This window comes from Sander lucioperca, chromosome 2 (assembly GCF_008315115.2).
Source record: "Sander lucioperca isolate FBNREF2018 chromosome 2, SLUC_FBN_1.2, whole genome shotgun sequence".
Lineage (NCBI taxonomy): Eukaryota > Metazoa > Chordata > Actinopteri > Perciformes > Percidae > Sander > Sander lucioperca.
This window is the reverse complement of record NC_050174.1, coordinates 17,975,154-17,991,627: the sequence shown is the minus strand read 5'-3', so window position 1 is coordinate 17,991,627 and position 16,474 is coordinate 17,975,154. Positions and strand designations below refer to the sequence as shown.

General features: G+C 41.2%; 2 protein-coding genes across 2 annotated transcripts in view; both read right to left on the bottom strand.

The window, feature by feature from the left end:
* Nucleotides 1–1,123: 1,123 nt before the first annotated feature.
* On the bottom strand, nt 1,124–4,815 carry LOC116048190 (GTPase IMAP family member 7-like). The gene is made up of 2 exons (XM_031297169.2): nt 4,715–4,815; nt 1,124–2,140 (listed from the first exon to the last, which is right to left on the bottom strand). Exons 1-2 carry the CDS (start codon nt 4,731–4,733, stop codon nt 1,347–1,349), a joined length of 813 nt encoding a protein of 270 aa, XP_031153029.1. The 5' UTR covers nt 4,734–4,815; the 3' UTR covers nt 1,124–1,346.
* A 6,110-nt stretch (nt 4,816–10,925) lies between these two features.
* Nucleotides 10,926–16,474, bottom strand: part of LOC116048195 (GTPase IMAP family member 4-like) — a 56,788-nt gene continuing 51,239 nt past the window's right edge. Inside the window, exon 3 of the transcript XR_004895660.1 lies at nt 10,926–11,030. The gene's annotated coding sequence lies outside the window, so the exon portion shown is untranslated. The remainder of the gene's footprint in view (nt 11,031–16,474) is intronic.

Sequence of the window (16,474 nt, the reverse complement as noted above, 5' to 3'; positions counted from 1 at the left end):
TCGCTGTATTCGATGGTTGAGATGACTGCAGAGACAGATACATTTGCGAGATGGATATTATTTTCAGGAGTTATTACGCTGCGTTGAAGTGAGCTGTCCTGTTTCTGTTCCCGTGGTCAGAACTAGAACCAGAGACGGTACGGACAGCATGTATGTCCCAACAGGTGACGGTACGTCAGCGGCTGACAGATATAAACATGTCAGGAATTAATGTTGAGGCTTGCTACACGTAAATATCATTGCACAACAGACAACTTCCGTGTAGCCTACTTCAAAATAAAAGCACTTCCTGTGACGGTTCGCAGTGAAACTAAATTACTGTTAAATAAGGTTGTGTAGGCTACCTTTTCACAAATCAGCTGTAAATCAAGTACTGTAAATAATGTTAATAGTGAGTTTTAATCACACTATAATTGAACATTTCCTTTAGAGTGTTTTAACCTAAACATGAATTTCTTATTGAAGTGCTATAAACAAACATTTTACAACAATGCCGTACTTTTAATTGAGTATTTTCATTTTCTCCTACTTGCCTATTATATGTTTTACTTATCTATTTTGTATAGCTTTAGTTACTTTGCATATTTATATTAATTATACAAAATATGAATAATCTATGATATATTAAAGTGGATAAAGACGAGACTTTATTGATCCCGTGGTGAAATTCACAAGCTAGCTGCCAAATCAAACTTCCCCTGTTATTTTGGTGAAAGTAACTCAAAAGTAATGCAAAAGTAGTGTAACGCATTACAATTCAGAGACAGTAATATTGTAATATAACTAATTACTCTCAAATGACAGTAACTAGTAATCTATAATATATTACATTTTGGAAGTAACTTGCCCAACACTGTCTAGGACACTTGTACTCAGGTTTCTCCCCTAACTACAATTTGTATCAAACACACATGCCTCCACGGGGAACGAAAACAAAGTAATCAACAATTAATCAAAAAATCTCTGTTTTTGGATTCTTTGTTGCATGCAAGAAAAACAAATTTCTTCAAGAATTTAAGGTAATGCCAGGCTTTTAATTATGTACATTACTGAAGTTGCGTAACAAACATACTCAGTACCTGAGTACCGGCACTTCTGCTTTTTCTTCACACAAGTACCTTTACTTTTAATTGTTATTAACCTTATTAGGCTATAACTCATGATTTATTGGGAAAACCAAGCAATTATTCAGCAATAGTTCAGATCATAGAGTAAAACACTATTCATTCACTCATTGTAAAAAAGCTAAATAAAAAAATAGATTCATTCACCTTATACACTTTTTTACTGTTTTGATTTCTCTGTTTCATAACTTTTCAAATTCTGGTGAATCTTCTGCTTATTTTTTAGGCATATTTATCAACTTTTTCCATGGCAGATTTGACAATCCCGAACACTAAACCTACCCATGGCTCGCCCACCACCCCAGTAACAAACTTCTCAACTGTTTTACACACAATATCTGCCTTTGTGTCATTAGGTTCTGACATCTCCATTTCCTTTTGGATTTCCTGTGCCCTTTCCAACATTTTACTGGTGTATCGCGCAGCGTTTCGCTTCCTGTTTTTCACAACCATTTTGTTGATCTTCTCCACTAGATCAGATACTTGCTTTTCCTTTTCTTCACCCTTCACATTCTTGCATGCATTATTTTCAAAAGAATGAAAAGAATGATCTCCATGAATGAACTTCTTAAGGAAGTCAACTTCCATCACTTCTTTGTATGTAGGTACATGTCTACCTCCACGAGTGAACAAGACCAAAGTGTAGTCTTTGAACTCATCACCAAAGATCTGCTGAATGATTTCCACTGCATCTTTGTCTTTCTCTGAAAAATGCTTTGCCCGCATCACCAACAGGAAGACATGAGGACCACCATCAAGAGCAGCATTTGTGATGCTTTCCGCGATGTCTTTCTTCACCTCTTCTTCTGATTTCTTGTTGTTCAGCACACCCGGAGTATCGATAATAACCAGTTCTTGGTCACCACGCTGTACTGTCGCCATCTTGCACTCTGTTGTCTGTGAGGAAGGGCTAGGTCCATGTTTTTGATCTATTCCCAGAAGGGTGTTCATGACTGAAGTCCTCCCATCTCTAGTCAATCCAACGAGCATAATCATCAGTTTTGGCTCAATCGACTCTGTTGGAGAATTTAAACATTTTTAAACATTAATATTTAAAGACTTCTTTTGATTGTTTCAAACCACAAAAAGTTCTGTCACAATCTAACAGACCTGAGGGGGCTTGTAATGCAGAAATATTTCAGCACTTGCAGTTCATATAACAAAGCTATTTTTCTGTCTGAATTATTTTATTGCATTTTATGGAAAAATATTAAAAACGTGTATCTGGACCCACAGCTAGTCGACCGCCGCTGTTTTCAACTCAGTGTTCCAACTGTTCCAAATCTTAAGATTATCCACTGTTACCTAAAGCTGAGTCTTACGCTTTGGCTACATTGAATGTGTATGCGGACCGTTTGCTATGTGCTGCGTAATGTATCTGTTAACAAGCTACACCTGCAGCGCCACACGGTGTAGGATTGTGTGAGTCACAGCGAGACGGAGAGCTTTCCCTTTGAGATTTTTGTTCAGTTTTTGGATCCAGCACAGCGCTGTGAAATCTACTGTACTACTACTGACGCAGGAGACGGAAAGAAGAAATAAAAACAAACTCAATGGCAATAAGCTCATTCGTTGTTTTTCTGTATATCGGTAGTTTAATTTAAAAGACAGACACTATGATCCATTTCTCACATCTCACTGGTAGAGCTGATCTCCGCGGAGCTTACGCACCACTACGCTGCTCTTGTCCGGTGTCTCCAGTTCATTGATTATAGTGGAAGCGTAGTGTTGGAACATCTGCTCCGCATACGTTACACGTGCAATGTAGCCGGCTGTAACATGTCCTAAAATGGCCACTGACCAGAGGATAAACCCTCAGCTCAACCCACTTTTGGTAAGGATCCAAGAACAGTAAATGTTTGTGTCTCAATTTATATTTTTTTATCCATCCAACTGAGACTATCTTTCTTTCAGTATGTGTCCCGAAACATCCTATTTCTCTGTATTTTATATATACAGTGCTAAGCATTAGTGAATACACCCATGCTAAACTTGACTAAAAAGAGGAATAAAAAATCATCTTTTGAAATCTTACTTCCTTAATTAAAAAAATGAGGAAAAATCCAACCTTTAAGGACACCAATTGCCTTTGTGAATGAATAATGTATTGTAAATAAATAAATGTTCTTCCTTAAAATACAGGGGGCATAAGTCAGTTCACCCCTATGTTAAATCCCCATAGAGGCAGGAAGATGTTTATTTTTAAAGGCCAATTATTTCATGGATCCAGGATACTATGCATCCTGATAAAGTTCCCTTGGCCTTTGGAATTAAAATAGCCCCACATCATCACATCCCCTTCACCATACCTAGAGATTGGCATGGGTTACTTTCCATACGATCATCTCTCAATGTAAATCAAACCAGCTATTAGGCTTACTGAAATAAAACCATGTCAATCTCTAGGTAAATAACAAAATATATATAATATATATTTTAAATAAAAATAAAAATCTGCCTGCCTCTATGGGAATTTAACATAGGGATGTACTGACTTATGCCCCCTGTATTTTAAGGAAGAACATTTATTTATTTATGATACATTATTCATTCACAAAGAAAATTGGTGTCCTTAAAGGTTGGATTTTTCCTCATTTAAAAAAAAAATAAGACATTAAGATCAATTTCCAAAAGATGATTTTTTTTATTCCTCTTTTTTATTAAATTTTAGCATGGGTGTATTCACTTATGCTTAGCACTGTATATACCCTTTGTTAACACCTTATTTTGAAAACCGGACTTGGTAACACGTGTATCCTTCCGCTAACTTCAAAAATCCCGTCACCTCGATCTGGGCCGTTTAAACGTCTGATCTCTGATTAACATTATAAGTACTAATGGAAACAATCTTTTGTTTTCTCGTGATAACTTAATTATCTTGTAATCTCGAGATAACAAAGCTTTGTTATCTCGAGATTACAAGATAATTAACTCATGAATTGTAGAAAGCGAGAAAAATAATTGCGAGCACAGCCGTTCTCGGCTTCCGTACTGAATCATCAAGTAAATTCACTCAGGGATAATTAATCAAGCCATCAAAAACGTGTTGTTAAAAAACGAAAGCTGATAAATGGCAATGTTTAAATTAGGAATGATCATATAAGTAATGATTTAGCAAAGTTATTTTTCATTATCAATGCACATTTGCCTGAAAAGCTTAATCACAGTAAACAAAAAACATATTTATATATATTCTTATATATTTATTTATATATGATATATATTTTTTTTTGAACAATTGTTAAATTGTTAAAGTTGTTAAATATGAAAGTCATTAAGTAAAATAAAAATGTAAACAAATGTTTTAAAAATGTAATACAACACAATGCACTAATGGCAAATGAAATGCTGCAAAATGTGAATGTGTCATACAAGAAACAATGTCTGTAAAGACTGTAAAACTACAGAGACATAAAGTTAATACAACAAAGTTAATACAACATAAAGTACAACAAAAAATAAAACATGGAGGCTATAATGTTTTGATTGAGGTCTGGTTGAAAACAGTAATAATAAGAGAATAAGTTGTTTCTTTGCTGGTTTATCAAACACTATACTGAGTAAGAGTTCTGTAAATGAAATAAACTTACCAGGAAGAGTGCCCGACATCTTTGTCTTTTTAAAGCAGTTGATCTGATGTCTTGTTGCTGGTGATGTCTTGTTGTTGAATAGTTTGTCATTTCATTTTTATATATTATAAAGTCTGTGTAGTCCCCTCCCCTTAAACACATGTCATCTGTTAACTAGCCAGTTTGAGGAAAGAAGGCACAGAGAGCCAACCAATCACAGGTTAGAAACCAAAATGAAGCTGCAAGCAGCCAATCAGGGGCCAAGGAAAAGTGCATCAAACAAAGTACATTTTATGTGGGGTTTGACTTCTAGTTTACCACATATTTCAGTTGTATGTATTCTTTTGTTTTTACCGTGGATTTTGCATATTGTCTCTTTGCATGTAACGATTAATTTGTTATGAGTGAAAAACATCTTCCGATTCTTCTGACACATCAGTGATGTTCCTTGGCATTCAATAAGACGTATGTGGAATCAGTCAGACATACGAAGGTACCTGGTAAATGGGCTACCTTCGAGAAAAACCATGTCTGCGTTAGGAGACAAAAACTCTCTGGTGGCTCTGATAAATTGTCTCAGGAAGGAACTTGTTTTGGTGGAACATTAAGAAAACGCCACATACAATATTAAATGAATTTAACTGTTGACACAATACAGTAACGTGAGCTATTTAAATTAGCTGATACATGGTTAAACCTCATTGACTCTTACCAGTGTATCACCGGCTCAATGTTTTTTTTTTGCCTCCAACGGTGCCTTCCAGGCAGCTAACCTTAACCCTAAACATAACCATTGCCGTGCTGCTTGGAAGGAGCCGTTGGGGGCAAAAAACACCAAAGACCGTATCACTGTGTGTACTTCGGCAATCCCACCAATCAGTCCCAAAACGTAGTAGCCTTCCCCCTGTGCCTGGCCATCCTCCTTTCCAAGAAGGTTGGTAAAATCTATCCAGGTTTCCTGATCTTCCTCTCTTGCCGATTAAGGCGAGACACGGCAGGTAAAAACATAGATTTTTCATGCAGTGGTCAATTTTGGGATTTTGGGCTAGTTTACTCCTTCAATATGTGTTCTTTCAAGCCGCTATAAAGAAAACGTTGAAAATATACATTAAGATGTTTATTTCATTACATTTAAGTAAGTAAGTAAGTAAGTTTCTCCCGAATTTACCAAGAAGTTAGCATTGCAACGCGACATGTCGAGTTCCGTCTGTTTACTGAAGTCTGTCATGACCGGTATCGTAAAGCTCTGAGTCTTCTGCACAACGCTATGTAACCCAAATAAGGGCATGTCCTTTCTATCAGTAACCATTCGTGAATGTCCAAAGGGGGATTTAAAGCTGATGACGAAATCTAATTGGCTACTGCTGGTCTCTGCTAACGTGATTCACTCAGACGCATCACGTGGTGTACTCTGACACTTCCGAGTTTAGCTTACCGCGGGACCTCCGAAAATGCCCTTAACACCGCAACTTTCAAGGAAAAGAAAGCAGCAATTGCGCTTTGCAAGATGTGAAAAGGGAAAGCAATCTACTGGATTAGCTGAAAAACCATCAGGAAGCAGCACATCTGACTGTAAGCTGTTGTTGGGAAACCAGGGGGGGGGGTGAGTTAATGACAGTGCCACTGACTGTGCGACACAGCAGTGGCTGATTATGCATGTCGCACGTCTCAATGAATTGATACATGATCGCTTGTGCCCTAATTGTGCTGCATCGGGTCTATTTATGAACATTGATCCAGAGAGCCATGGGTTTTGTAGCAGTCTGCTTCTAGAGTGCAGTAATTGCAAAGGAGAGAGTGCGTATAGGCGAAGAGTCTACACATCCACACGGCTGCAAAGCGAGACGAGAGGTGATGTCGCTTTTGACGTGAATGTCCACATGGTGCTTTTGGCCCATGAATTAGGGATGGGATATGCTGCACTGAGGAAGGTCAGCAATGTGTTGGGGATCCCTTCCCTTCACCCAGTGCTTAATTTGTAAAGTGGGAGGTCCCGGAGCGCAGAGGGGGGGTGGATCCGGCGACTCAAAACGGGGGTTGGAGGTAACGGAACCAAAACAAAAATTACACCTGCCTACGTATGCTTCTCTGACTCTGACTAAAAAAGCCTAAACAACGCTGTGTACATCAGGGCAATGTTTATTTTTATTTCAGAACGTGCACTGCATCGGTGCGAAATGTAAAAAAAAATTAAAAATACACTGCAACGATCGTTTAAAACATAAAACCCACCGTGGTCTCCACATTCTTGATCGGCAGAAACGATTTTTGCATGTTTGGGATCCGACTGGCCAGCGTATTTGAAAAAGTTAAGCAAACTTTGTTGTCTTTTTGACATTTTTATCCTCAACCAGCACAAGCGCTTGTGTCACTTGGAGTGCAGCGCTGCGCTGTTGAAGTGCCGATTCCCTCCCTCCGTCCCTCTTTCCCCTCTGTCTCCCCTCCCTCCGTCCCTCTCCCCCCTCTGTCTTACCCTGAAAATTCACCTCAAAACGCATTGAAAATGCAAACACAAGACTTTTGTGGAACTCCAATGGGGAATCAAGACTAACAAGACAGATAACAACATTGAACACTAGTTTATTTTTTTCATTTAGGCGACTAATTTTTCATAGTGACACAGGAGGTGCCGGATCCAATAAAAAAGGTTCCGGATCCAACGTCGGAGGTGCCGGAACATGTTCCGGCGTGTTCCGGCTCAAATTAAGCCCTGCCTTCACCTAAAAACATACCAGAGGCATGACAAGAGAGTGACAGGTAGGCTATGGAAACAGGGATGTTGATTTTGGAGGTCTAATGACCTGTTACATTTTATCATAGTGTTGTTGTAACTGTGAACGTATTTTTGTCATGTTCAGCTCCTGCTTTTATTTTGTGCTTTGTTTATTTGTTTGCTTTTCCTGTTATATTTTGATATAACAGTCTATCTCATTTCAGGTCTCTTGCCCTTCCTCGCTTTGTCTGCTTTCCCGCCTGTATGATTACCATCCCCGCCCCTAATTTGTTTCACTTGTTTTGCTTTCAGCTTCCCCAAACCCCATGCATAAATACTGCTCCTGTGCTCGTTCTGTCGGATCTTCATCGCCAGTTCGTGGTGGAGGTGGACACTTCGGACGTGGGTGTTGGTGCTGTTCTGTCTCAACGTTCCTCTGAGGATGGAAGACTTCATCCCTTTGCCTACCTTTCCCGCAAGCTATCGGGTCCTGAAAGGAATTACGACGTGGGAAACAGGGAGCTGTTAAAGTGGCTCTGGAGGAGTGGCGCCACTGGTTGGAGGGAGCAGAGCAGCCCTTTTTGGTGTGGACAAATCACAAGAACCTGGAGCTCACCTGGAGGTACCTACGCTCAGCTAAGAGACTGAATGCACGCCAGGCGAGGTGGGCATTATTCTTTACCAGGTTTAACCCTACCCTGTCATATCGTCCTGGCTCTAAGAATGTTAAACCTGATGCTTTGTCTCGCCTGTTTGATCCTTATCCGTCTCCCTTGACTCCTACTAACATTTTGCCTGACACCTGTATTATAGGGGCTGTTAGTTGGGAGGTGGAGGCGAAGGTGAAAGAGGCATTGGAGGGTTTAGAGGTTCCTGTGGGGTGTCCTCCAAATCGTTTCTTTGTTCCTCCTGAGATTCGTTCCCAGGTCATTCATTGGGCTCATACATCCCTGCTCACCTGTCACCTGGGATCCAAGAGGACCATGTTCGTGGTGAAACAGCGCTTCTGGTGGCCATCCATGAAGACGGAGGTCATGAATTATGTCGCAGCCTGTCCAGTCTGTACTTGGAACAAGACTTCTCGCCAAGCGTCCGTGGGTCTTCTACAACCTCTGCCAGTTCCCAAGCGTCCGTGGTCGGTCATCTCTCTGGATTTTGTCACTGGTCTACCCCATTCTGACGGTAACACAACTGTTCTTACCGTTGTGGACAGATTTACTAAAATGGTGCATTTCATCCCTTTGCTGAAATTGCCCTCCGCCAAGGAGACAGCAGAGCTTATGCTCTCTCATATTTTTAGGCTACATGGATTTCCTGCTGATGTGGTGTCGGATTGGGGCCACCAGTTTGTCTCTCAGTTCTGGAAGGTGTTCTGTACTCTGATTGGGGCCTCCGTCAGCTTGTCATCTGGATATCATCCTCAGTCCAATGGACAGACGGAAAGGCTCAACCAGGAAATGGAGAAGGGTCTTCGCTGTCTGGTCTCCCAAAACCCAGCCAGGGGGGCAATTTTGAATAACCAGGGGTCACTGGATACAACGAAAGCAGAGATATGGGCAGGCCTTCTCCACTGCACTAGGTGCAATCCATCTTGATGTTGGTATCGGAGGGCAGAAGACAAAGGTGAGACCCCCGAAAGCCACACACAACATGCTGCTAATAACTTATCACACAAGGTGGGCCAGAAACTTCTCCCCATCTATCACCTTTTAACAAAATGATTACCGAGGTCTGTTACATGCAACAAAACGATCACTGAGATCTGTTACATGCTGCGCTAAAAGAAACCATATTTTTCAAAAAAGTAATATCCCATTTATTTTTTTATGGACGTACGTTTTTTTAAATGATATGCTGCACATATGTTTATTAGTTTTAAAGGGGTGATAGAATGATTATATAGGGTATTTCAAACTGTTCCTTAACGTCTCCTAATAGGGTGTGTAACATTGGTTGGGTTGAAAATGGCCCGGGTGCTATTCTATGGGCTCTAATGCTACCCTGTGGAATGGCCGATTTTGGAACGAGAGCTTTTCTTCCAAATATGGTATGCTCATGAATATTTAGATGAGCTGCGCACTGATTGGTTGAGCGAAGCACATACACACACAGTGGAGATGAGAAAGCAGGTCTCATATTTCAGACACTGCAATTTTATACACTGTTCGTCTGCTATTTCATTACTAAATTCACTTCTGAGACTTTTTTATGCGAGAAATCAACTATGTAAAGCTCAAATATGGGCCGGTTTATGAAAATTCATGGCTAATTGCAAATTAAAAAAATTCCAAAATGACGGAGAGCTCCGCGGATTTGGTAGTCCAGTAACCCAGAAACGGTGACTTTGCCCTTGGTATGGAGCGCCGCGGGCTGCCCTTTCTCGTCAGACTGTGTGGAGCTCCTGAAGTCCGACACCATCTTACCAAATTTGCAATTAGCCATCAATTTTCTTAAAACGGCCCATATTTGAGCTTTACATAGTTGATTTCTCGCATAAAAAAGTCTCAGAAGTGAATTTAGTAATGAAATAGCAGACGAACAATGTATAACATTTCTGAGATCTGCACGACCTATTCAGAAGACTAAGCTGATCTCAGGTCAGTGGTGTATGTACATTTTGGGGCGTGACAAGAGCCAATGAGGTACAGCCACAGAGTTGACGTCAACTATGAGCTTTGTTGAGATTCACCCGTTTTCAGCAGCAGTTTCGAAATTGTGAGATTTGCATAGGAAAGGGATGTCAATGGGAATTTGAGGTTCTATGTATGCCTATTTTACCCACCGAACTGTCGTAATTCAACTATGACAAGGTAATCTCGATTTTGCATTCTATCACCCCTTTAAGTGTCACAAGACAAATTCACACATTTATAAAATGTGTGAGGCCTGATTAAAGCAGAATTCTGTGATAACAGCGGTACGCTGACTTTCCAAAAGCAGTAATGTTATCAGATTGTGTCAATACATTATGTTGATTTATCTTGTTTCAATGCAACGTGTGCTCTAGTTGGCAGAGGAAGGCTGAGAGGTGTAATCATCTCACCAGTGTGCCAGCTTTCTTGAGAATAGGCAGCTATTGTTTATTTTTCTCCAGAACCTGGAATCTGAAGTTACTGTGAAATGCATTTACTAGTCACGTAGTCACTTAAACATGCCTGCACACAGAATTGAACTGATGCAGTTTGCCACATCACAAGCTACCATACTGCTCAGTAGAAGACTTTGAACAGACTAACAAATACTGTAGAGTTTAGTTTGACTCATATTTTATTTGCTGATAAGAAAATGTATATTGACACCAGTGATTTAAAACCCCACACCTTAATATGTGTCTTTAGAAAGACTACAGGAATGTCTGTTAATATTTAATTATTGCTGCATAATTTCATGCATTCATTATTGCATTTTACTTTATTGAATCATATACACAGCAGAGCATAAAGACAGGACACATAGGGAGAAAGAGTGGGCAGATGACATGCAACAGAAGTCCTTCATTCAAACCTCAATTCCCAAATGTTCAGCATTGTCATTTTACGCATAAGGATGTACACGCATGCAAAAAATATCAATTCAGCATTCACTTTATACGTAGACAAAGCCAATTTCATGTTTTGCATCATCCGTTACTGTTAAAAACCAAGTGTGTCTTTGTTGCAAGCAATTACAAAATTCACAAAAGTTAAGACAAGTACAATCATAAGACATAATGCAGATATGATTATTGTATATCAGCTCTTTGAAGGTGCCAGAGTGAAGCAATGGAGGCAGTCTTGTATTCAACTCAGACTCAACCTTGATGACTCAAAGTCAGGACCCGGACTTGGACTAGAATGCTGGTAATGGTGACTCCACTTGGACTCTGACTCCAACACTGGGGACTCAAGACTTGACTTTGGTGACTCGACTACAACACTGGGTAGACCCATGAAGACCTCTACTGCCCAAAGAAAATTGCATTAATCGTCTGGGTCATATAAGATATCAAACTACACCTTGTATGTCATATTCAATATTTACAGATCAATACAGTGTAGAGATTTACTTTTTAGTTGTTTAGAAGCAGAGAGAGGTCCTCCGTGTGATCGTAGGCCTGCCAGAAGATTTAGCTTTTATTTTGATGAATTGTGCATAAATGAATTGATATTGAGAGTTAAGTAGACTCATTATAAACCAACAAGTTGTGTTAATTGACCTTGGTAGGTGGTGTATCCTCACAGCCTTTTGACAATCAGCTGATTGAGGCAGTAATTGCATCAGCTGGTATATAAGAGCCAAGCTGTCATTCAGTTGGGGTTCCTTTGGTTTGTTGTCACACGACCGTTGAGTACCGCCCAGAACAGTTAAGCTTGTGAATTGAAGTTGTTTTTTATTTATATTATTTTTTATGCTCTGCTGTCAATCCTTGTACACCATCTGGTAAGGACATGTCATGATTTGCTTGTGGAAAAGAACAAAACATATCAATTTGAAGTTTAAATGATAACGGAAAAGAAATGTGACAAACGAAAGAGATCAGTGGATTCTGAGTCTGGTCTAAGCGCGTCGACCGAAACGCATTACAAAGAACAGGAAGGGATCAAATATGTTGTCTGAAAGTTTCTCCTTTGTATGTCATCCCTTGATTCACGCAACTAGAGCCAACAAGTCTGAGCTGCAAAAACACAAGCATCCAAAAACTCACCGACGTGCTGCGGCATAAAGAGGCTCTCCTGTCTAACTTCATGGACGTAGCTGCCGGGCAATCCAAGCGGCTGGCGTCTCTCACAGCAGCCCTGCAGGACACGGTTCACTGGGATTCTTCCACCTGTCCTCAGCTGGCCTGCTCTACACCGCAGTCGTCGTGGTCTATAGTGTAGGTCCGTGGTCATCCAAAGCAAACAGCGGGTGCGAGCAGGGCATCACCACCTAGCCTGCACCTCTCGAACCACTTTGCACTACTGGCTACTGATGATCCTCCGACTCCGGCTCCTCCACGGGCCTCGATTCACCAGCTGGCCGACGACGCCCCTCCTCAGGCTCCCCTCTAGGTTTCAGCTCCAGTGCAGGTTCCGGCCCCCCTTAAGGTGGATGGGCCAACGGCAGGTGACCACCTGGCTCTGGCTCCCACAGCAGCTGACAACCAGACGGATGCCTTGACTGACCTCAAACGGAAACGGCGAGGGGTTTCCTCCGCTCGCCGGCAGCTCATAAGGGATGCTGTCAGAAGATCTGGCGGCCTCCCTCATCCCGAGTCTGCTGCTGGACACCCTCCAAAAAGTCCCCAGCCCCGTTCTTCACCACTACAACTCTCTGTTCGGTCCACCCACGGGGCTGTCAGCACCCAGTCTTCATCCCCTCATCCGCTTTTCCCCCCTACAACGTTGATCGTCGGTGATTCCATTATCAGGAGTGTACGTTTCTTCAATGCAGCTACACACTGTCTCCCCGGTGCCACGGTCACTGCCATCCTGGAAAAACTCAGGGATCTATTACCTTCACTCCCTACTTCCATAAAAAGGATCATTGTCCACCTGGGCACCAACGATACAGTCCGCCAACAGTCGGAGCTGACCAGAAAAGATTTTAGCCAACTTTTTAAGCTTCTAAAACAATGTGGCAGAGCTGTTTTTATCTCAGGTCCCATTCCCACACTGGGCCGCGGTGATGGTCGCTTCAGCAGAATCTTTAGCCTTCACAACTGGCTGCAGTCTGCATGTGGTACAATGTTGGTTTCGTTGACAATTTTAATCTTTTTTGGGATCGATATTCTCTCTTTATGAGAGACGGCCTTCATCTTAACAGGCTGGGCTCACAGGTGCTAGCCGCTAATGTCCAGCGTGCTGTGCGGTCCTCACCACACGAGTGACTATTTACACAACACACACACACACCCTGGAATCCCTTTCTCCTTCTATGGCATCACCTCAGGACACTGTTTGCAGCACTAGTCCCCCCTACTGTCTTCCCTTGCCATTAACACTACCACCGGTCCATCTCCCCATTCAGACTGTTGTCACAGATAGGGCCTCCTGCCCTCATTACACAATTAATAGGATTAATAAAAACAATCTTCTTTACATAAAATGCACTACTGTCCCATTACCAGTGGTTATGTGTAAACTGGCCCTCCTAAATGTGAGGTCCCTCTCAAATAAGACTTTTATTCTAAATGAGTTTATCTCCTCCACCATGCTAGATTTCTTGTTCCTCACTGAAACCTGGTTGGAGTCTGGTGAATATAGCCAGCTCTTAGAAGTATGTCCCCCTGACTATGACTTCTTTAGCTCACCCAAGCTTAGTGGCCGTGGAGGAGGTATTGCTGTTATTTTTAAAAAATGCCACCGGTGCACTCCTGTTGGTTCAAATGCTTATACCAGTTTTGAGGTTTTTATGTTTAAAACAGGTGGTATAAAGCCTGTCCTTTGTGTAATTGTCTACCGCCCTCCCAAACAGAATTCTCTATTTTTAACTGAATTTTCTGAATTTTTATCTTCGGTGGTTTTAGGCTATGATAAGATTTTAATCTCTGGGGACTTCAATATTGACGTGGACATTCCTTCCAATGCTAGTGCTGAATTTCTCAGAACTATGGACTCTTTTAACTTTACTCAGCATGTTACCTGCCCTACTCACAACCGTGGTCATACTTTGGATTTAGTCTTTACACTGGGTCTATCCATTGATTCTCTGGATGTGGAGGATTTGGGTGTCTCAGACCATCAGTGTATCAGGTTCTCCACCTTGTTTCAAATCATCGCCAATCATCAAACTCCTGCTCACTACTGCCGATCTATAAATACATCCACTCCAAGTTATTTCTCAGATGCCTTCAGAGCCTCCTTTTCACCTAGCAGTTCTAAAACCCCACCCCATCAGCTGAATACAGACCTATTAATCACAGAGTTTCATTCTATCTGTGGAAATATTTTGGACTCCATTGCCCCTCTGACTATCAGGAAACCTAGAGCCAAATCTCAGCCTTGGCTGAATAGCGACACTCGTGCTCTGAGACGACTATGTCGAAAAGCAGAGAGAAAATGGAAAAAGGACAGGCTACATGTTTCTTTTGAGATAATGAAAGGCTGTCTGACTAACTATCAGTTATCGGTCAAAGCAGCAAGGGCCAAATTTTTCGCCAACATCATCTCCAAAAATCACCACAATCCCAAAGCCTTGTTCCATACAATAAATTCAGTTCTCACCCCTGTTGACAACACTTGTCTTGTACCATCCACAGCCATTTGTGAGGATTTTCTAACATTTTTCTTAACAATAGATAAATAGATCTTATTCGTTCAAATATCTCACCGCCCATTTATGATCCTGGTCTTATGCTTGCCCCCCCTGCCATCCTAAATAGCTTTCAGCCTGTATCTCTGTCGCTCGTCTATGACACTATTGCTCATACAAGATCCTCCACCTACCCTCTGGATATTGTTCCCTCACACCTTTTAAAGGATGTATTGGACACTGTAGGTCCCACAATTTCCCTTATTATAAACAGCAGTCTTGCCAATGGAACTGTCCCATCTATTTTTAAACATGCAATAGTTCATCCTCTTATTAAAAAACCGAACCTCGACAAATCAGATTTAAATAATTTCAGTCCCATTTCCAAGCTTCCCTTCCTGTCTAAAGTATTGGAGAAAATTGTTTATGCTCAGCTATTGTCTCATTTAGATAATAACAACATCATGGAAAAATTTCAATCTGGGTTCAGGGCTCGGCACAGTACAGAATCTGCCCTTCTTAAAGTTTCAAATGACCTGCTACTGGCTTTAGACTGTGGTAAATGTGCCATCCTAATTCTGTTAGACCTTAGTGCAGCATTTGATACAGTGGATCACAATATTTTATTAAATCGTCTTGAGGACCAGGTTGGCATCCAAGGCACTGCCCTCAAGTGGTTTGCCTCCTATTTAGCCGATAGGACTTTCTCTGTTAACATTGGCAGCCTTTACTCCTCCACAGCCCCTATTACTTGTGGAGTACCTCAGGGTTCCATTTTGGGACCTATTTTATTTGCTCTGTATATGGGCAATATATTCCGCCAACACAATGTCTCTTTCCACTGCTATGCCGATGATACACAAATCTATTTGCCGTTAAATCTGGGGGATTCAAACTCGATTACATCCATTCTTAACTGCCTCCAGGATGTGAAATGCTGGATGGCCAAAAACTACTTACAGCTGAATGACTCTAAAACAGAGGTGATTCTTCTTGGTCCCCCAATCACCACAGCAAGCATAGCTAGCCACCTGGGTCCGCTGTCTCTTAACCTTCACGTCCATGCAAGGAATCTCTGTGTCATCTTTGATTCATCACTTCGTTTTGAGAAACAGATCAATTCCGTGGTGAAAAGTTGTTTTTTTCAACTCCGGAATATTGCCAAACTGAAGACCATCCTGTCTTCTGATGACATGAAGACTGTCACCATTGCATTAATCTCCTCCAGGCTTGATTATTGCAACTCACTGTATCTGGGTATTGGCCATTCCTCTTTGTCTCGCCTACAGCTGGTGCAAAATGCTGCAGCGAGACTTCTGACTGGCACAAGGAAAAGAGAAAGCATCACACCGATTCTGGCATCCCTGCATTGGCTACCTATTAAATACAGGATTGATTTTAAGATTCTTTTATTTGTTTTTAAAGCCATTCGTGGTCAGGCTCCTCACTATATTTCAGAACTCCTCAGCCCCTACTCCAATTCCAGGCCTCTTAGATCCGCGAATCAATTATTTTTAACTGTTCCTAGATCGAGGTTAGTGGGTAAGGGAGATCGTGCCTTTTCTGTGGCAGCTCCAAAGCTTTGGAATAGTCTCCCACTTTCTCTCAGATGTTCCCCCTCCATTGACAGTTTTAAAACACATCTCAAGACATATTTGTTCTCAAAGGCCTTTGGTTGATCTTAGAGGTTTGTAGCATCTTGAGATGATATTGTACTGTTTTACTGTATTATTTTATTTTTTTTATTCATTTTCAATTTGTACAGTACTTTGGTCAACTTTGGTTGTTTTAAATGTGCTATATAAATAAACTTGACTTGACATCTTTCTGCCAAACCAAACGCCAAAGCGGCACTT